At 38.9% G+C, this 22,139-nt stretch overlaps 1 protein-coding gene across 3 annotated transcripts in view; it reads left to right on the forward strand.

Annotated features, from left to right (window-relative positions):
- Positions 1–22,139, forward strand: part of RB195_005035 (uncharacterized protein) — a gene marked incomplete at both ends in the record, with an annotated part of 81,483 nt that overhangs the window by 28,128 nt on the left and 31,216 nt on the right. For 2 of the 3 annotated variants that reach the window (XM_064177311.1, XM_064177310.1), the window contains 7 exons: positions 635–711; positions 798–891; positions 1,797–1,889; positions 5,539–5,606; positions 8,132–8,244; positions 8,318–8,492; positions 11,740–11,878. In XM_064177311.1, the coding sequence (XP_064034435.1) occupies positions 635–711; positions 798–891; positions 1,797–1,889; positions 5,539–5,606; positions 8,132–8,244; positions 8,318–8,492; positions 11,740–11,878 (759 nt within the window). The remainder of the gene's footprint in view (positions 1–634; positions 712–797; positions 892–1,796; positions 1,890–5,538; positions 5,607–8,131; positions 8,245–8,317; positions 8,493–11,739; positions 11,879–22,139) is intronic. The other variant, XM_064177312.1, reaches the window with a different exon arrangement.

Here is a 22,139-nt window from a genome sequence, read left to right on the forward strand (position 1 = left end):
CTGTGGATTTTATATGTTAAGTACTCAAAACCCTTAAAGTTAAAGGACATGGCGACTGGCGTTGACCAGTCCTTTTGCCTTGTTCTTCGACTCAAAAGCTTAAAAGCTATGTTTACAGTGTTCGCAGCTAAACGTAGTTAAAATGAACAAGAGGAAGGACATGGGATGAGTTAGAAAGCTCTGACGTAGTTTTCCATTTATCCACGATGTTAAACAAACTGTTCACGGAGAGAGAGAGGTTGACGATTCCTGAGGTGCGAGCGACTAACATCATCGCTTCACTCAGCATCTGATAAAAAAAAACTGTACGAGTGGAGGATTCACTGGTCCCTGTGTCCCTTTAAAGTCCCATTTATTTGGATTAGCACACACACCTGTGCGGCCAAACCTAAGACGAAGAGACACATGAACTGAGCGAGAAATGACATCCCTGAAAAAAAAAATCAATGACCTTCGGACAACCCATAATTCACTGGGAAACGAACGAACGAAAATTTCATAGAATCTTTGCTGTCTTTAGGACTTTTATTGATTCTCTGCTCCACCCACGAATTTCGAATGTCATCTTTTCAATGTTGTCCAGAATTCTATCTACTATTCCACTCAACAACTGCTATAATGTTGCTTAATTCAGGTGATTGTTGACAAACCAATCCCCGACGTCAACATTAGCCATATTCACATGCGAATCAAACGACCTAAACGTCTCGTGTATGTTTTGTCTGATCGTTACAGATACGCTTTACTATTGCCGTGCCTCAAGCGTGTTGTCCCTACCACAACATCTCTTTCTTTAGGCCCATACCGGAGCAGCAGCCGGTCGTGGAAGTCAAGGAGCCCAGCGTCAGCAAAGAAGTGGTTCGGCTGCGATCTGCGGACAGCGAGGTAAAGGTGAGCTCATGTGGCTCTGTTTATTCCGTTAGTCAAATATTTCTAATACTTTAAAGCATTTTACTCTTAAAGTTTTATGCTCCGTATCCAAAATCACGAAATGGGTTCTTAGTGCCAGCTGGCTGTTTTGGTCGGTACTCGATAATTTCTCGTTTCTCTCTTTTCTCTTCCCCTCTCCTCCTGTTCTCTTTTTTTAATGTAATAATTAATCATTAAATAAATTCGTCGAAACACATAAATTTGCCGTCTAATTGATTTTTACTAGGATGAGTACTGTTTATAAATGGATACAAAGCAACCCGATAGTGAGGAACCCAAAAATTATGAATTTCAAACGACACCAAAAAAATGTTAGGTTCTTCGGATTTTACTGGCTGCTACATTTTTAGTTGTGTTCACGAAAAAATCATATTGAATTAGGAAAGATTCCAAAAATCTTAGAAACCTGAGGATCCTAAAAATTAGGGTTATCTTTTTAGTTTGTCAGTTCTTTTTTTGGGGTTGTGCTGCGCGTAGTGAACTCTCGTGTTTTTAGATTTAAATACCTCCAAAAAGTTACTGGTTCCTTTTGATAAATCTGTTTTCGCTTAGTTTCTCGCTTTTTTTAAAAATGTTTTTGCGGCTTCTTGGCATTTGAATTTGGGAGATTTGAACTTTCTATTGTTTTCCATTCTTTATTTATTCATTTATCTGTTCCTTCTTTTTTTTTAAATAATTCTCATTAAAATGAAATTGCTGCTAAACTTATTAGGATACGAAAAAAGTTGAATTTATGGTATCCATAGCTTTGTGAATTGATAAATATCATAGAAGTTTGTTTAGATCGATTGAGGGAAATTTATGCAGTCATTTTTTGAGGAAAAAAATTCCTTGAAAAACATCCCAGCTTATTTCTCGTTCTTTAGATGTCGCCGTTATCGCAGACTCGTGCTTCTGAAGTCCTGGATGATATGAGGAATTCTGAACCGGCGCATGTTGTAAGGCGATCCAGCAGAGAGGTGACTTTTCGCAGAATTTTTTTTTCTAAGAAACCAGCCAGAGGAAGTAAGTAATCCGAGCCTTAGACAAGATCTCACGAGCGCATACGTGAATTTCCCACAATCCAACTTATCTGACGATTTTTTCACCAGTCAAATTCTGAGAGCTGGTGAGCATATAAATCTGGCGGTGACATGCAAGTTAATAAACCGCCACCTGCACGACCGTCTCGAACCTTTTTTTCTGTTCCGGCCTTGTCAGAAGAGCCATGCCGTAAATCCCGCCGTGGGCATGCGGTGTAAAGGAATCGACATCCATCCCTGAGGGGCATTACTACATAGCTAGACATATGTCTGTCCTGCACTCGACGCTCGTCTCACTGCGAACTCGCCGTCGCATTCTCTGGAAACCGATCTTGGTGTCATTACATCGTACAGAGCAGGATCGTTTCACTTTGGACGCGGCAAATTCTGCCGCTTTCTTGTCTAATCGGATTTAGGCGATAAGAAAAGTCCACCATTGCCAAAAATTTATTGGAAAAGGTTTTACATTTTGGTAGCACTTTCCAACTGTTTTTTTTTTCATTTCGTATTAATAGGTTGTGTTATGGCGACGATGTCTGGGTGATATCGTTTATCCGAATTCGTAATCCTTTAGCTCTTCTCAAACTTTTTTAAATATTGCGATCAATAATTAGATAACTTACTTAATTTTCTTGTACGATATTTGTACTATTCTAACTTTCTCCTTTATTTTGACTTTGTTTTAACTCTTCTAACCTCAATCATGAAGCGATCTTGTAAAGAAGTATAAGTTATTCCCGCTTTTTTCCTTTTTTTTTAAAATAAAATAGCTTGGCCTTAGTGTCAATAGCTACTGGATAAAATCATCGTTTATAGTTCTCCTTTGTATCCACTGAATGCTAACGTTGATTTTTGGCACCTTCTGTTTTCGTCGCTTCCTTTTTTTCACAAATTTTCCTTATGCCCAGCAGCAGTGGTGACGTATGTATGCTTGTCGAATCACGATTATCTCAGATTTTCTCAGATCAAACAGATCTTGTCCCTGGAATCCATAAAATAGTATTTACACTTCTGTTTTTTCTCGTTTTGAAAAAAAAATGTATGAAAAACACATTGCCGTTTCCTCGCTGCATTCCGGGAACGGTTTGTATTTTGAATTTAGCGTAACTGAAAAACTGGTGAGCACCACAAGATCAAATTTTGTAACGAGCAATGAAGTTGGGAAAAGTTGTTTATGCGCTAATTATTTGTCACTAGCTTATTTATCTGTTAATCTTTTGATTAACTGGCAATAGCAATAGCTTTTGTTATGTTTGCATTAGGTTGGTCCGGATGCTCCAAATTTCACACTTTTTTTCAAACCATTATAACTTTATTGTTCATAGATTTCAATTTAAAAAAAGATGACCATCACGATCCTTCGCGTATGTATATACAACTCTTCACTAAAGTATCAACTCCAGATGTGCAAAACTCTGACGGCTGCGACTCAAAGAAGCGGAAGTCTCATTTTCCTGCTCCTTCTGTTCGTCCAGTTTTTCCTCTCGTAGATGCAGTTGCAAACCCGAAACGTGCCCGAAACAAATGATAGTCGCGCGGGGCCAAGTCGGGAGAATAAGGGCTGGGTGCGGTAGAATTTCCCAACCAAGTTCGGTAATTTTTTTTTTTGACGAGTAAGTTTTGCCACGTGAAGTTGGGCGTTTTCATGAAGCAGAGCAACACGGCCAGTTTTCTTACGTTTCAGGCGAACTGCTTTTGTCAGTTTCTGTAGTTGAGAAGAGTAGAATTGAGTGGTAAAGTGGTCACGATGAAATCAGATGCGAGCAGTTCATCGTTCAGGATTCCCTTGGAATCTCACCATTGCACAGGGAAATCTTCTTCCCGTACAATTCTCCTTTCGGCTCTTTTGGAGGTGGTTCGCCACGCGGTAGCCAACCTTTTCGTAGTGTACGATTAACGTACAACACCCAACTCTCACTTCCTGTGATGACCTGGCGGAGAAAGTCCTGTGTACGTGGGCGAAGGAGCAAAAAAACATTCACTCTTTTCACCAACTGCGGGGCACCCAATTCTTGGGGGACGGTAGTCGACATCACTTTTCTGTAAGCCAGAGTTCGAGGATGTCTAACTACGACTACGAACTGCTACTGTTTCACGGTCACATCTAAGTGTGGTCGGCAGTTCACGTGTACTGTCATTGAGTTTGTCTTATTTTGAGTGTGGGGTTTTAGCGTCACGGAAAATTCCAGTCAGTCAGGTGACCTGAGAGAGGTCCGCCGTAAAAAAACGGCCCGGAAGATACGGCTTCGGGAGTTCCGGCGCCCTATTTTCAACAAGAAGTTCGATTGGAGCGCGCCAGTCTTGTGCACGCGCCACATCTTCCGGGCCGTTTTTTACGGCAGCTGGGAACGTTCCAGTCAGTCGGGCCTGATGACCTGATGGAGGTCGACCTTCAACCGAAATATCTCCTGACTCGAACTGTTGGAACAAACGGGCGAGAGTCCAGCAGGATGCTACGACTCCTTTGGACTCAGCACAGATATTTGTGGCGGCGTCGCATGCGTTGCGGCCTTGCGGGAATTCGTAGAACACGACTGTACAAATTTGACTATGGTTTACTGAAATCATGCTTAAACGCCAATGGAATGCAAGCGTTTACATACTCTTCTGGTGAGATCTTCTACTATATTCAAGCCAAAAAAAATGAATTTAAGGCCTCAGAAAAAAATTGAATTTAATGTCTCTAAAATTCTGGATCGAAAAATAAATTTAGGTGCAAGACTTTCGGACCAACCTAAAATTACCTTATTCCCGTTATCTCCAATTCTTTGTGCTTTTTATTGGACTTAAAAAGGAGTGTAGATTTATCGAACAGTTCCAAATGTGTAGTCTGGAAAAAGTAGCTTATGAGCTCTGCACCTCTAAACAAAAAGCACTGTTTTCTCGCTTTTTTCTTTTGCTATTTCTTTCTTATATTTTTTCTGCTAAACTTTAAAATATCCTTGAAGTCTAGAGTTTTTTTTAATCTCTAGAGGAAATATCCTTATTTCTCTAGAGATTATTTTTTTGGGTCAGAAAATGATAAAATTATCTCGAAAGTCTTGTTTTCTGAGCTATCCATCAAATGACAAAACAAAACAAATGAACGAACAGAAAAATTTTTTTCTAAAGTCAATATCCTTATTTCTCCAGAAATCGTTCTCTAGGTTGGAATATTTTAGAAAAATTTTTCTCTGCGTCACTTCCACCTTGTGCCAATGTTAATATCTAGACTACTGTCTTAACGTAAACAGAAGGATCCATTACATATCACATCAGCCACCAGCGAATGCGCCGCCATTGCAAGGAAATCGAGAATGCACAGAGTGGCAGTTGACCTTCGGGAAAAATAGGGCGACGAAAAATTTACTTTAAACACTCGCTAACGACAGTGCTGGAGAAGTACAACCGCTATCCGCAGTCCACTCATCGGCTCTCTTTGTTCCTAACACTTTGCCACTTTCAACAAACACAATACGTAATGTTGCGTATTTTAAGATGTTTATCGATGCAATTAATTGACAGCTTTGCAAGCGGTCCGAGACACGTTCCAAAGGTCAACAGCAATTACGTCCGCTCCCCGCATGCTATCATCCATCAATTTCAGGAAGATTACAACAGTTCGGGTTGCCTGATACTGCCGGATCAATCCCTACTAGAGGAGTACGTCAAGAGGTAGGATTTGCTTTGATTTATTATGGTACGTTATCGCAATTTTTACAGAAGTCCAAAATATTCGTTTATCATAGCTTCGATCGTATTTCTTTCCCTCATTCCCCTTATAGAGGTTTAAAGGCATCACCCCACGAATCTGAGGTGGTGCAGATTTCAGGTGGAGTATTCGTATACGGGATGGGAGACTACGGAGAGGGGGGTGATTCCGTCCATTTCTTCCTAATTGCCGTAAAAAACGGCCCGGAAGATGCGGCGCCGCACAAGACTGGCGCGCTCCAATCGAACCTCTTGTACAAAATGGTGCGCCAGAACGAATGAAGCCGTGTCTTCCGGGCCGTTTTTTACGGCAATTAGGAAGAAATGGACGGAATCACCCCCCTCTCCGTAGTCTCCCATCCTGTATACGAATACTCCACCTGAAATCTGCACCACCTCAGATTCGTGGGGTGATGCCTTTAATTTCTCCTTTATTCTCGGGCACAGCGCCCTTCTTTTTCTCAATATTCTGCTTCACATTTTAATTTTTCATTTCAGTTTTTTTTTAGTGTCTCTAGGTTTCCTAAACATCCTGTAGTGTTTCTTTTTTTTAAACCAAAGTTTCTGCCAGCATTTATCTTCGTTTTTTTCTATGGTTTGGATGAACGTAAATCAAAAGTTTTTCTCAATGGCTAATAAGAACTAATCTTTTCTTTAAATTGCTATATTTTCACAAATACACTCACATCCTCAATTTTCACTCAACTGTGAAGCTGCACTCGTAGCTATTTTCAATGTGTAACGGATGGAAAATTTCACTGGTAGGTCAACGATACCGGTAAAGATAGAACGGTAATAAAATCGATCTATTGCGCCTGTAAGCTTTAGTATTTTCCTAACTTTTAGATTAAGGAAATGAATTTCCGAAAAATTTTCGTTGCACATCTTTGTACTGCGGGTTTCGCCTGAAAGACGATGGTTTGTGTTTGGTGTGTAAACCATCATCTTTTTACCTGAGAAAGAAAGGAAGAAAGAAAAAAGAAACAGAAAAAAGAAAAGATGAGACACCTGAATGTGGTGTGAAATATTGCGACTGCTTCACTGCAAATATGTAACTAACAGCAAAAAATAAATGAGTTGACCAATAGGGTTAAGAAGAATTTTTTTTTGAAAAGATGTGAACATCTGAAATTAATCCGTAACCTGTCGGATTGATTTGCTTATTGTGGAAATGTAATATGTATGGAATGACGAAATTTTGGAATATACATACATTCATTTTCACCGTGTTTTCCTTCTACTAAGGGGAAAAGGCACCGAAAAGCATCTTCGAGGATATTTTGTTGTCATAGAGAGGAACTTAACCGAATTACCGAGTTATGAATAGTTTTATTTCAAAACTTTGAGGTATTTTATCGTAAATTCCCCCAGGGTTGATTGTTCCTTCAAACGTAGTGCTTGTCATTCCGTTTTCAAACAATACCAATTACATAGAACATTTTTAAATACAATTTGCACTTTTCATTTTGAATTCACTCCTTACGCCCAGTTTCACTAGAAATCCTGATCCTGAACAGAAAAACAAATGAAATGTACGTGAATTGCTGCCACTTTACTGTAAACAACCTCCTATCGAGTTCTTTTTTAAAATACATTTCTTTATCTTATATAAGATGAAATATTCAGTTTATTGTTAAAATTTGCTGTACTGTTCTACCAACGAAAAAACCCTCTGGGTATTTCCAGAGGAGACGAACAGCTGACACACCATCATTGCTTATTTCTTTTACATTGCGACCGCCAATAGTTATATTTTTCTGTTGCTGCCAATGCTTAAGTGAAAATCCTGACGGATATGTGGTTTCTGCAAAATTTTTGAGGTGCAAATTTCGTTCACAGCTAGAATTCACTTTGACTTTTTCGAAAATTCTGTGTCATAGTTTGCATTCAAGGGGTAAGGAACCCCAGAATGTATTCTTTTATTTTTATTAAAATAATGCTGTTCTCCTGGATTCTGGCTACAAATAGCAGTAGGATTTCATATGATGTCATCCGTGAATCTCGGGAAGAGGATCCGAGGTTCTTCCCCCACTTTTTGCACTGTTTGAGTACGCGACTATCATGCAACTATAGTGGACATCTCGCTATTTGAATTAAAAATAAATAAATAAATATAATATATAGGCAACTCAAATATATATATATATATATATATATATATATATATATATATATATATATAGATTTGGTAGACGTTAAAAAGTTTTACTACGTAATTTTGTTAATATCCAATTTTGTAATGATTTTGAATAGAATTCGCCAGCGATTCTGAAAAATGTCCAGAGATTGTTGTGGATCGTTAATTGTGTGTGTGTGTTTTTTTTTTGAATTTCTTGTATCTGCAGTCGTACTCTCTCTCTCTCTCTCTCTGTCTCCTTCATCTGTCCGTTTCGTTTTCGTTGAAGTCATTGGAAACGTTCTTGTTAGCCGCAAAAAAAAATTATTACACTGCACCCTCACTACTTGTGTACAAAGTGGCTCGGTCCCAGGAAACGTGGACGCCTCGAACGCCTTCGATCCGAGCCGATACGGGAGAGGGATGAGCCGCACTGCGACTCACCAGCCAACTCTACAGTCAGCGAGTTGCTACCAGCTTGTGCAGGTATTTTCTGCCTACGATGCTAATGCTTTGCTGGACATTGTCTGCACTGGAAACGTTACGCGAATTGTTACAGTACGTGTGTTCGAACGCAGTCCGCACGGGATCCCGGTGATCACAGGACCATCGAGGAGTGTTTCTAGACTCAGCAGTGTGAGTGTAAGCAGCGTCAATTCGAACACGCCCACTCGCATGTTGGAGACACTATCTTCGTATAACAACTTCAATTCGACACCGCAAGGTTTCCTACGGTAAGTGGGTCCCACGCATTCTTCAAAAATTAGCTTCGTTTTGAACTATTTTTTTCGAAGGGCCTTAGCCGAATCATGTCAAATTAACCTAGTAAATGAAATACAAGTAAAATGCAAACTTAAAGGCATCACCCCACAAATCTGAGGTGTTACGGATTTCAGGTGGAGCATTCGTATACGGGATCGTAGATTATAGGGAGGGGCTGATTCCGTCCATTTCTTCCTAGTTGCTGTAAAAAACGGCCCGGAAGATACGGCCTCGAGTGTTCCGGCACGCTATTTTCTACGAGTTCGATTGGAGCGCGCCACCATCCTGCACGCTTCCGGACCTTCTTCCGGACCGCATTTTACGGCAATTAGGAAGAAATGGACAGAATCATCCTCCTCTCCATAACCTACTATGTCGTATATGAATAATACACCTGAAATTTGTACTACCTCAGATTCGTGGGGTGATGCATTTAATAGGTTACTGAAATAAATAAATAAATAAATGGGCTGAGGAAAGGAGCCGAAATCGGACACATTTTCCGGATCCATTTTCAAATTATATCCTTCTCAATTCTAGAGCGGTATGACCAGGTAAGGGTGTTTTCAAACGGTCGTAATAAAACTATAATTTCCCAGATTTAGTTTATTCCGCTCTTCTTCTGTAGTAGGAGGACAGTATTTCCTGGACTTAATTTGTGGAGAATTCCTAGTGGAGATCGCTAGATGCCACTTCTCTCTTCCATTTCATGGCTGCTTCATTGTGTTAACAGTCGACGAAATAATTCCATATCGTCTGCAATTTCTTCTAACGAAAAGCGCAAAAACTTTCTGCTTGTTGAAAATTTAACTTGTCAACGACGTCAACGAAATAGGGGTTTATAAGAGTAAGAATTTTGAAAAATAAAAAGAAATTAAATCCAAACGGCAACATTTGAATGTAGATCTATAATCCAGAATTTGTGAATGTCCAGAGAACTCGACGAGCAGTGGACAGAGATGAAAAAGCAAGCATATGTAGTCTCTTACGATTACATGAAAATCGTTGAAACAAAAATTTATATGTAAGTGGAGTGTCGCAGCTGCACGCATAAATTTCCCTACCAATTTTTTCCTTTAGCATCCGTGACCATTGTAACGTAAGAAACTGAACGTGTTCGAAAAGGAACACATCTCTAAGGAGAAATGCAAACACTCAACGTCGCTTGTTGTTTGCACTTAGGACATAAGAAACGATCGACGAGGAGCAAATTTGCATGTTCACAATTTCGATCGAACAAGCTGCTTAGCAGTGGACAAAGAGGAAAAAAATTGAATTCTTGAACTGAGTTTTTATCCAGCGAAAAACTGAAATTTTCATGGAACAAAACCTTTTTATGACGTCCACCTACGATACGCCATTTATTTCTTGCAGCAGATATTCGCACCATTGGAGCGCTTCGCTTTTTGATACGATTTTAAGGAACGATTTTGTTACGGTCAGCGCATATGAACGTAAATGGAATTCACGAAATCCGCATCGTCCTTTTTCTCCATCGACTATCGCTGGATTTTCGCGATAAGACACGCGTACTGAACTTATGTATTTAATTGTTACTTTTCTGGTGCTATATTCCTTCGATGCTTCCTACCGTAATAGCAGACTGTAGATGCAGAACGATTTTCACGTGCTCACCGTTCATTTTCAAGTCCCCGAGCTCACTGGCGTGAATCTTTGAGGTGTAAAACAATTTAGGCAACCTTTATCGAAGTCGAATGACCATGTCTGTCCAGCCGGCCGCACATGTGACGGTGCGGCGTGATTCATGACAAAATTGCTCTGCTCCAAAAGCGAACTTTCCACTTCCTTTCTCCTCTTTCATCAACGAGAACGAAAGAGTTTTTGTCAAATTTAGATCGATTTATTTTGAACCAATTGATATTATCTGACGATTTATTTGAAATATTTAATAATTATATAATATTTGTTGAAATATTTGATAATCTACCTATCGTTTTTCTCTATTCTTCAAAAAAAAAATCAACTGCAGGGATTTTTTTTGATTCTGGCGCGACAATATTCGTTTCTATTTTTAGTCTACTTGTACATCTATTGATTAATTAATTAAGTGAAATAAAAATAAAGTAATAAAAACTAATGGGTAGTAATAAAAAATAAATAAATAAAATAATAGAGAAATAAATTCGACTGCAAAAAGCTATCCTTCATAGAAAAAGTCTAACAAACAGCTATCTAATGCTCTAAATGAATAAATGAGCGCAAAGTGTTCCAGTGGAAAATTGACTGCCATACAGTTATAATAATAATTTATAGAGTAATTAAATTCGAATATTCGAAATCACAGTGTCACATATGATTTTTTCATAGTGTTACTCGAGTCGTTTTTAGTTTCAGCTTATAAATAAGTGGATAAATGTAAAATGAAATAAAATAGAAATAAATATAATAATATCGTCATCTGAAACTATTTGAAAATCATGGGGCATCTGAAAATAATTTTCGAATGTGCCTGTATCTTTAAATTCTGAATTTCGAAACGATCATAGTTGTTTGAGATATGTAGTTCTTAATGTTACTTGCCAAAGAATCGTATGTTTAGAAATCCACGCAATGTATTGGATTTCTTGGATACGGCTACGAAACGACTTCAATTATGTCTAGGTTGTAGGTTTGAACGACCAAAATTCATTGAAGAATGAATCATGAGATCTGAGCATCAAAACATTAAAACATTTTTCCCAGATAATTGAATTATCACTCCACATTTTATTTTGTAATTCATGAACTACCAATGTTGCTGAACCAAAGCGGCTAAAATGTGTCGTTGTGTAACATGCGCGTTGGATCAAAGATGGCGACGTAGCCGGAATGTCCAGGGAACGTTAAAGCTAACGCTAACGTTACGTTCTAGGAGGAAATTGTGGATTTCGTCGCAAGCTCCTAATTCCTGTATCTTAGCTTGTAAAAGTTCAATGAGGAGTTTCCTTGTGTGAAAAATTTGGACTTGATCCAGGTCGCAAAGCAGTGTTCACTTCAACCTCAGCACGCTTTATTTGCTTACTTTCAACAGAGTTGGTATGATCCAGCAATCTTGGATCTAAATCTTGGATTCTAGGTTCCAAAAAGTGAACGTTGCTAATGTGACTTAAGGTAAATTTTTGGATGGAAGCAATAAAAAAGCAAAATTTCCGAGGAATCACGGAAATTTTTCTTTTTTCAAGATCCAAGAAAAACCATGGAAATAACCACGTATTTCAGCGAGCACAACAATCGGATCCAGATCGCGAAACCAATTCAATTCGATCCACCAAAAACACCGTTCGAGGAACGCCTTCAGCAGCAAGCGAATGCGATTCGTAGAGCTTCTGCCGCCTCATCGACTAATGCGCAAGATCTGGTACGTGATTTTGCGTGACCGATTCCGTTTCTTTTGTAAAACGTGTGCGTGCGCTCACAGCGCTTATGCCGCTCCCAGCTGCGTAGAACTGGCCTCCAACTTCCAGCGCAGTAGTGGAAAGAGATCTTTCCGGCTTAGGTGAGATGTGAAAACTTGGAACCGGCGCGGGCGGTTCTCATTCAATGTCAATTAATTATGATCGCTTTGCCGTGGATTTTCTGCCTCTTCGGTGCTGGTCAATGTTTACATTAGAAAAAAAAACATCTTAATTCCTTCATTTTTCTCAGCTGCACCTGTGCGGCCTGATTTGAAATTTTGTACTCAACATATTTTTGAATTTTTCCCAAAAAGTTTGCATATTTCGCTCCCTGCTGGAATTCGAAAATGTTTTGTTCTGACGATGGAATTTTCGTACAAATTTCCTCTTCTTTCATACGGCTGATTGTTGACATAGGGTATCTTGGAGCGAAAAAGCGGTCTTTTTTTTGGGAATACGTTTTGTCATAAAATCCGGAGATTCTGCTCCGGAGATTTCGTTTTAGTCGGTAATTTTACGGAGTCAGATTTCATATGGAGATTTTCAACGCGTTCCTTTGGCACAGTGATTCTGAATCTTTTAGAAACCAAGAAAACCGTGAAAAAAGAAAAGAAAGAAGTTATTTTTTCTCTGTGCTTTGACCAACTTCAACTTTCACGTAGCTTGAAGAAAAATTTGATGTCGGTTCTTTTTCTCTTTTTTCATCTTCACTTTTTCTTTTTCTTCCAAGACTCGGTGGGGTTATTTATTGCTTGACCGTTATCCATAAAAAGCGAATATCTTCAACCTACGACAACCTACGACGCTGCAATTTACCACACATAGACAACCGAATTTATTAAAAATTTATTTATTTTTTGTCTGCAACTAGATCAAAATAGAGTAATAAAACAATAAACGATAACAATTATACAACAATTATAAATGTATCTTCTTTTATATTGGTGTTGCAAATTTTTATAACTATTTGGTGCGCTCATGTTTCTGGTTTTATATCAAGCCACTTTGATTTGTTTCTTTCAATAAGATATATTCAAAAAATTCAAAAACGTAGAATATTTCAAAGATTTTAATAAGATATATTTTTAGAAAATTCAGAAACGTAGAATATTTAGGAAACACTTCCATAGGGGCCTTTTTGTGCTACAAATGGGGACTAAAATAATGAAAAGTGAATATAATCCAAGAATAAAACTAATAACAAGTCATTTTTTTATTTTCGGTCCGATGATTCAGCATTCGCACCTGATTTGCAAGTAAATAATAAGAATTATGTTTATGGCAGTACGTTTATGCACGTATTTCCCCTATCTACGCGAATATTTGCGACGGCTACGATGGCTAGTACAGCCTGAATAAGCGAATTTTATATCGCTTCAATTGATTTTTACGTTTTCCTTAATTCTTCCTTAATTCCTCTAACCGTATTCCAGCGGATGACCGAGGAATACAAAGATTAGTTCTTATTCGGACCCTATTTCTATAGGGTTAAGTTAGCTTTTTTTTCTAGAAATTTCTAAATCATTGTTTTGCTGGAAATTTTAGAAGAACAAGTTCTGTCATTCCACTCTTATGTAGTCACCTACTACAGTAAGAAAACTTTTTTCATGAGAGAGAAACTTATTTCGATCGGATTTTTTGTGCCCTTCATTTCTTTTTAGTTTGAAAAATAAGTTGCGAATGGAAAATTTTGTTCTGGAAGGGAAGTGCTGTAGGCAAAATTTGAATGACGGAAACCTTTCCGACTGCCAAATAATAATGAAAAATGTCTTCGCAAGTATTGTAAAGATGTTTTCCATGAAACACCGAGTAGGTCAAAAAATAGTTCCAGTTTGACCAGGAGAGCTCAAGAAAAAAAATTGCAGTAATCTACTGCACCATAAAGGCTCGTTCTTACGACTGTTCTCGTGACTGCGGCAGTCAACGACAATGTAACTTCTAATGTATTTTTGTCTCTTGAATTGCCTGCAAAGAGAGTGGTTACGAGAGTTTTATGCGCTTTGTTTGGTAGAAACTAGAACCATTTGAGAGTTTTTTCGAGCCACTTCACTTCTCGCTGCGAGCACCCGCTCAACCCCTACAGTATCACTGTCGCGACGTGAAAAAGATCCCTGAGAGGAAGTTGATTCATGAAATGAATTGCGAACTGGATCGGTACCAAGGCGTAGCGCTTTTATTGACGCGTTGGTTTGTCGACCGGTGTCGGATGATCAGAAAGCGATCCTCGGCTTACTTGTCCGGTAGGCGGGCGGCGAGTCGATTGCGCTCAGTGTGCGCTGCAAATAGAGCTTTTCAGGCGTTTTTGTGTCCACGATTTTTTTTCTCGGGCGCATCTAGTTCGTTTTCACTGCTTCGGGTAGATTTTCAGGGAGTTGTAATCTTCCAGAATCAAAACACGAGTAAATATAGTTGACAGACCAGAAATTTGTTGCCTGTACTGGAATCTAAAGGATTTCAAGAGAGTAGGAGTTACCGTGACATCAAAGAAAATAATTGTCTTTTTTTATTCCTATAATGGTGTTAACGGCTGAGCTCACCGTTTTCCCGTACACAGTTGTTCTTTCGAGAAAAAGAAAGCCTAGCAGTTTGATGGGAATTCCATGTAATTCCTTATCTATTCCCGTCATCTGCCCTTCGATGGTCAAAAACGATTCTGGAACGTTACGTTCGGAATTCGTGCTGCGATTTGAAACAGACTGAATGACCTAAGCGATTTTCAGGCGAGATTAACTTTTCGAGAAATTGTACAACTAGAAGCCTCTGGATTGTTCAGTTTATTTCTCACTTAATGGGATTTAACTTCGTTGGATTTCATTTTTCATCGCTGAGTTTACTGCAGTTTTGAATTTTGAGCATCCAAAAATTCACTGCACTCCGTATGGAAAACCACATGTATCCGTAAAAGTAATCATCCAGAGACAGAGTCATTCCTATCATCATGTTCTCGATTGACTTCTCCTCGGGACCATCTGAGAGCAAACAACAGACTTAGACTCGGTGCTCGCAGAGTATTGTCGTCATAATATCGATCCATCTGTTTTTTTAGAACACTTGAGATATTAGCAGAAAATTTGCATCTGCACGAATCCTGCAGTGAACTTTGCAGAAAACTGTCCTTGCGCACTATGTCCACCAAATCCCCAGCTACTCTAAAACGAGGCAAAATTGAAGGTGAATTTGAGGGTGTTCGAGGACCTTTGACGACACTTGACGCTTCCGGATACGGTGACTTCCGCGTAGCCGACTTTTCTTTGTTTATTCTGGAAACCACATCCTTGCTTCCATCGGTGCGCCCTGTGTCTCTTTTACATCCACAAACAAACTTCCTAGTGTTGCTGTTCTTGGAATCACTTGCAAGAGCCACAAGTCACATCATGACGTCCATTCGCCTCTTCCTTTGTGGATTTTGCTGACGGACGTGCGAGCGATGTCTGGAGCCTGCACAGCTCCGAACAGCTCCCCCTCCTCCCACTTGCCATGACGTTTCAGTTTTGTAGCGTTCCCCGTTCGGGACGAGAAACTCCTTGCAGACGGCGAGGTGTGTTTGTTTGTTAGTCAACAATGTTCCTTACAATGTTTGCGTCAATGGATCAACGGGGAATTTTTCTTGCTACTTTTTCTGTTGACTCCTCGCCATTGTTCCCTCAATTTTATGCCACTAAAATGAGTCAGAGGCCTTGTTTACTTGATTCTTCACTTCCTGCGCACACTTCACCCATTCGAGAGCTCTTCTTATTGGTCAAATTTCTTCACGGTCCACATGTAATTGTGTTCGTGTAGATCCGAACGTATCTTTTCTTCGCTGTGCTAAAAAATGTAAATTTAAAAAATCCGATCGGGTAGTCGAAATGTTGTCGGCCTACTTTCCTAATTAGAATAAATTAAAATCATGAGGAATAATCATGTAAATAAAGGTAAATAACAAGTGATTTAGTGGATTTGCAGAGGTGATAGATTTGAGAAGTTGAAAAAAGTCAAAAATGAATCAAAAACCAGCTCTCATTCTACGGATTTCAGAAGATTTATGGATGTAAAAGACGCGAAACTTTAAGATTTAGTATAACTTCACTACCCTTTCAATAAGACCGCCTGGAGTATAGGCCAAACTATTTGGACTGCGAGAGTTTAATGGATGAGTTCAAATTCGAATCTCTTCGGAATTGTACTCATACGTGGATTAGTAGCCACCGTTTCGACGCACAAATCTATGGATGTCTCGGTTTTTCGAACGCCTCCAGACAGCTGCCCGAGATTTCATTCAAGACACGAGATTCGTGAGCATCTGTCATCCTACAACGCTCCAAATATCACAGCAATTTTCGCAACGATTTAAAGCGCTACGGAAACGTACACGTCAAATGCCATTAATGGAATTCTCTGATTTTTCTGAGTAAATTTCTCAGCTGTGACATGTTGATCTTACGGTAGAAAATAACAATTTTTCATCGATTGTTGATTGTTGTCTTACATAATCCCTAACAAGTAACAGTCTTTTTTTAATACAATTCTGATCATAATTCTCTTCTTTATAGGACCTCCCTCTCATAAAGCCCTAGATAGACTGAGGTAAAAAAATAGAAAGTATAAATGTTGCGAGAGTTTTCGTGGTGATTCGCACTATTCCCTTTTCTACAGTAATTTTGGACAAAACCAAATATAGCTATATGCATTTTAAGGCCGCTATTTTTCCATTTTTTGTGAATTCTGCTCTCGACACGGTTTTTTGCAGGTGGAATAGGCAACTCAGACGATTTCATTCATCTTCTCAGGCTCTTCAGCTCCACGCTGGTGTTTTTGTTCAATTTTTTTTAAGTTCCTGCTTTGTTTGAAGGGAAAACCAGAGTTGAGTGGCATTTTTTATGAAGCGAATCTCTTTGTTGGTTAATAGTTCTTTTTTACTTTGAAATTATGTACTCACGGAAGAGTTACGCTTCGATATCCCTTCACTCTCTTTGAACCTCAATTTTTCGGCTCTTTAGTTACTTGAAAAATAGAAACGCTAGAAATTTATAGTCCTCACTTGGCCAGATGATTCTTTACAAAATAAAAACTGTTCTTCCAAACATTTCCTTTGAGGCGGCAAATTTACGGATGCAATGAGCACACCTGTGTAAATAGTAGGACTGATTTTCACTGGTGGACGCATTTTACGCTTTGCTACTAATCAGAAAATACTTCCCTCTCACCCTCAGCAAAATTAGTGGATTTTTGTCATCACCTACTATTACTACATCATTACAACTTTACTACTTAATTTTTAGTACTAAGAGACTTGAATGATCCGTCTTCGACGAACATGCAGGTCCTCAGCATCTTTTCCGATCTTTCTTTTCCTTTCGTTAATTTCTCCTGTGAAAAATCCACAGGTTTTTAGCACCATTTGATTTTTTTTCCAGAAAATATAACATTCCCCTCATCTTATCGGCCCTTCCCAAGGATCATTCCGCAAGTCGCTCTCAGAGTTTTGTTCATTTTTCCCTACTTTGTTTATTTGCGTCCATAAGCTGTGACCCTTGACCCACCAGGATAGTGGTTGCCTGCTCAAGTTTTGAGCCTGCAATCCAGGAAGTATTAGATTGTTAGGATTGAAATAGTGGATCGATTACTACTACTACCTTCTAATCGTGCGAATAGCTGCTGTATGTGCTTTCCTTTTGTTTCTCCTTTCGATTAATCAGCGAACTTTCCGTACTGGAACAAAAGGATTCTGAAAACAACGACCAAGTAAAGCTTACTGCCGAATCTGGTGCTGCATGAAAGGATCAGAAGGGCGAATAAGGGATTCATTAATGGATTGAATTTTTTCAATCGTTGACCTTCAGAAAGAGAACGAGATCCTTCCAATGCAATATAATAATGCTAATAATGATAATGATGGAAATTTTTTAAAGCTCAAGGGGAAATTTCTTCATGGATTTCATTCGTGTATGTGCTACATTCATTATGTATGTGTTAAATATCAGTTTCTTTCAGTTTTCCAGTAGTTCTCGTTTTTGTGTCTTCCAAACGGAATTTTCACATTGTTATGTTTCATCCAAAAACACTGTAGTTTCATTTTTTTCAACATCTGTGGTTTTATTTTATTCGATCTTATTTTTTTTTGCTTTTCATTTTATCTTTCTCCTACAATTTTATCTGCAGCGCTTCAGCCTGAAGGTCAAAAATCTTCTGAAAAATCGTCTAAGTTCAAGAAGATACTGATAAAGATGTATTTTCGTGGTAACATCAAAAAATTTAAAAGTTTGAATCTTTCTGAAAAATCCTCATGGAATTGTTATCCAGTGACAGCAATCAGTTCCTTCCATTCTTTCTATATCTCTCAAAACTTATACCTACATTACGATTTTAGCACATCATCATTATACTCGGATTTATGGCTTACATATGTTATTACTGCAGGAGTAACAGCCCAGTAATTTTTTCTCTTCATCTGTTGTTTCTTCATCTGTTCATGTACAGATTTTCTCCGCCGTCCTCCGCTTGAGACGGCTAATGCCGGCAGTTTTTTTTTTGCGGCGATTATGTTCCTGGAAAATTCCGGGTCGAATTCGTTGTTCCGCTTCCTTCTTCTCTCGTTGTTGATTTCATTCGTCGATCTCAATGTTTTATTTGTTTTGTTTATTCGTCGTAATCGGCGACGCCCGTGTCACGCCCACATCCGAGTCAACACATCCGTGCTTGTACCTTGAGACACTCGAGACATCATATGCTGCTGTCCGTGCTGCACTTGAAACATCGCCGTCGTCTCAACTAAAGTCCAAGTTGACTCATGGCACTTTATCGTAGGAATGCGGGATTATTTTCAAGCATTGGACAGTTTCCTTCCTTTTTTAAAAAGAAATTCTCACAAAGAACGTGTGTGAAACCCCTCAACAATGATTACGTTTCGCTGGTCGAATGCTTAAAGCAGCTGAAATTTCTAGGAGTTTTTATGCCTTTTCCTTCAGTCGCGACCAAGTATAACCAAGTGTTTTGTTCTTTGGCCAACGCTAACTTTGTCCACACTGCTAAAAATTTTAGCTGTTCGAAGTTTATGACATTTCCAAGAATTTTTTGAGTTTCTTGGAACAATTTTGGTCCGAGGTTCATCTAATAACTCTTCTAATAACTTTGGCGTTTTATCTTAGATCACGTTTGGTCACAATTTCTTTGAAATTCTCCCCTTCGAGTGATTTCACCTTGTCATTTCTTCCAGTATTACCAATCTTTTTTTAAATTTTAAAATTCGGTTCTAAACCTTCCACTGATTTAGAAAAATATGTTGTGTTTAGTTTTCTTGGTAATTAATCCTTTTCGAGAAGAAAAATTGACTTAGTCCATTGCAATTGTAAGAGAAAAAAGAAATTTTCGGTGACTGAAGATCATGCCGATTTATTTGCTTTCCTGGAAATCGGTTTCTTTTGAACCTCACCGCATCTAATGTTTTTCGATTTCGTAAATGAAAAGTGACAATTGTGGATGGTTCTAATTCTGGATTAATTGTCATTTCATTCAATTTAAAACTGGAAACATGAGTCATCGTGAACTTTCTTGTCTTTCGCTGTTTAGTTGGTTGGACGCACGACCTTAACTTACAGTGTTTGTTCAATTAATTTTACTTTTCTGTGTCCCTTCTCGTTTAAAAGTCTCGTACTTCAGCAATCCTTGTAATTATAGTCGGGCTAGTACAGTTTCCACTTTACTTTTGAATCCAAACTCTGCGGTCTATTCATCATTGTGTTTGCTCTGGATAAAACTGTTGTTCGCAGCTGATTTATCCATTCTGGTGGGATACTGTAGAGTTTAGGGATCTGATCTGAGATTTAATGGTTTGAGGGTAGGTGCCTAGCACCATCTTTGCTCGCGGTGAACCTCTATGGTCGATACAACTTTCTGGATAAATATATCAGATCCAAACGGTAACAGTTAAACCTTATGTGTGTCAAATTCACCCAGAGATATATGGGCGCGCACTGAACCTGAACCTTAGGTTTTCTGTCTATTTTCTTCTTTTCTGTCTATTTTTTCTGTACTTTTGATTTAGTTCCTATCAACCTCCCAAGGCAAAGATAATTTTATCTAGGATATAACTTGCAGTAAACTCAGTTGATGCCAGTTTCAAGGAAGTCGGCAAAAAACCATCTTTTAATCTTGTGGTCCCGTCGATTCGGAATCATTCTAGCGCTCGTCATTCCCATTATTTTTCACTCATCAAATCTTCCGGAATGTTCCATCTTTTTTTCTTTCTAAAAATATAACTTCTAGTAAACTCATCTGATGGCAGTTCAGACGATGGTAGCTGCCGTCAGTGCCAGTTGTGAGTCTATGAGATACGGATAATTCTTGATCTCTTTTTTTGATCACGTCGATTCCGTTGTTCCTGGAAATTCTTCGAGCTCTTCTTCCCGTTTAATTTCCCAACCTCAAATAATCACAAGTAATCATAGAAACCTAGTTTTCTTTGAATCGAGCGCGCCGCACTTCAAGGGCGCGCATCTTGAAGGGTCACCTACTGGCCTGGTACTTAATCTTCCGATTCCCATTTATTGTTGGTCTTTCCTCAATTGAAAGATCCACAACTTTGATCGTAATCGGCTGGTTGCGGACTCCACTCAATCTTATTTTTTTCTTTTTTTTTTTTGCTCTGAAAAAAATTTGGCGACTTGATTGGGGATCGCTTTGCTTATGGCAGGATGTTGGACTTATGCATTTTTCTTCCCGAGTTCCCCGAGTTAGCTGATTTGGGTTGTATTCCTGGATTATTCTTATTGTCCTTTTCTTATTGTATTATTTGTGAAATTGTTATGGGGTACGCATCACATTAGAATGCGTACGTTTATTATCCAAAATTCAGAAGAGCAGATTTTCCTACACACAAAAAATAAATCCAAGATAATCAAATCATCGCACTTTTTCCTAGGAACTTCCTACTTGTGCTTGTTGGTGCTAGGAAGAGAAAAAGAAAATCCCTTGAATCAATTAATCTTATCTTTTAAAGGTGTAATGAATGAGTAAAAATAGGAATTAAGAAGATGTAGAAGAAGATAGTAACAACTGTGCAAACTCTTTGGCTTATCCATTTAAAATATCTTTTTTTATTCGTAACAATTTCTGTAGTCTCATTTTGCTTGAAAACGACCACTACTGGTTTTGTAGTCGCAATTTCCTGATGAACGATCCACTTTTCATCGTAATTTTAACTCACGGGAGTTTCGAAGGCATAAAATCGGTCGGTTGAAAGAAAAAAAAAACCTGACTTTCCATTTTTCTGTTGAACTTATACGGTTAGCATTTCTTGTGGATGAAAAGTCCTCTTTTATAGATCTTTCAACCCTTTCATTGAGCATTTCGATTATTTCATTTCATTTCAGCGGTTTCATTTTGTCTCAAGCTTTCGAAGATTCTGGATAATTGAATTCTCGATGTTTCTTTACGATCTTCTGGGATTTAAACGCTGGGATCGCTTCAACCCTCGAGGGTCGATAAATCAAGTACCAGACTCGTCCGCGAGAATAAAAACACTGACTTGATACATCGGCTGGCCCCCGCGAGTGATTGTAGAGGCCAAAACGCGTTCCAGAAAAACCTCAACGATTACGAATTGCGGTAAAATGCGTTGGCGTTTCTCGAATGGATTGATACGTCTGGTGCTTTATCCGTTATCCTTTACCCTTTATCCTTTATTCTTCTGTCGCTTCAACACGGATACATAAGCACAAGATTCTTGTGAGAATTCACTAATGTGGAAAGAATCCTTCGGCACGTTCCAAGTTCGACCTTCTTTGAATCTTGGCATCGTAGAGTTTGGTTGTGTACTACTTTTTAAGCAGAACCAAGATTGTTATTGATCTTTATTCTGGCTAACGTTTCGGCGTCGTCGCCTTCTTCAGAGCCTGGAAAATCAAAGATACGTGTAATCTACTCTCTCAAACGCCTCGTCATCAAACAAGATACGATTTAGCAAAAAGATTCTTTAAAAGCAACGTCAGAAAAGCAGGCCAGCGCTCACCCTGATAGCCACGAAATCGTGATGTTAGCGGACCACCAGTTGTGAGAGTTGCGCCGCTAGTATTAACTAGTAACGATGCCCCCGCCTCTGACCCCGTAGGTTAAAACCAGAGGTCCTGATATGGCGCCAGCTCGTCGGTCACGGCGGTGCATTCTTCTTTACGATTCAGGATCGGACTTTTGGCAGTGATATTAAACGCTTCCAATGTTTTTCGCACTAGAACGTCTGATTCGCGC

Source organism: Necator americanus, chromosome I (genome assembly GCF_031761385.1).
Source record: "Necator americanus strain Aroian chromosome I, whole genome shotgun sequence".
NCBI lineage: Eukaryota > Metazoa > Nematoda > Chromadorea > Rhabditida > Ancylostomatidae > Necator > Necator americanus.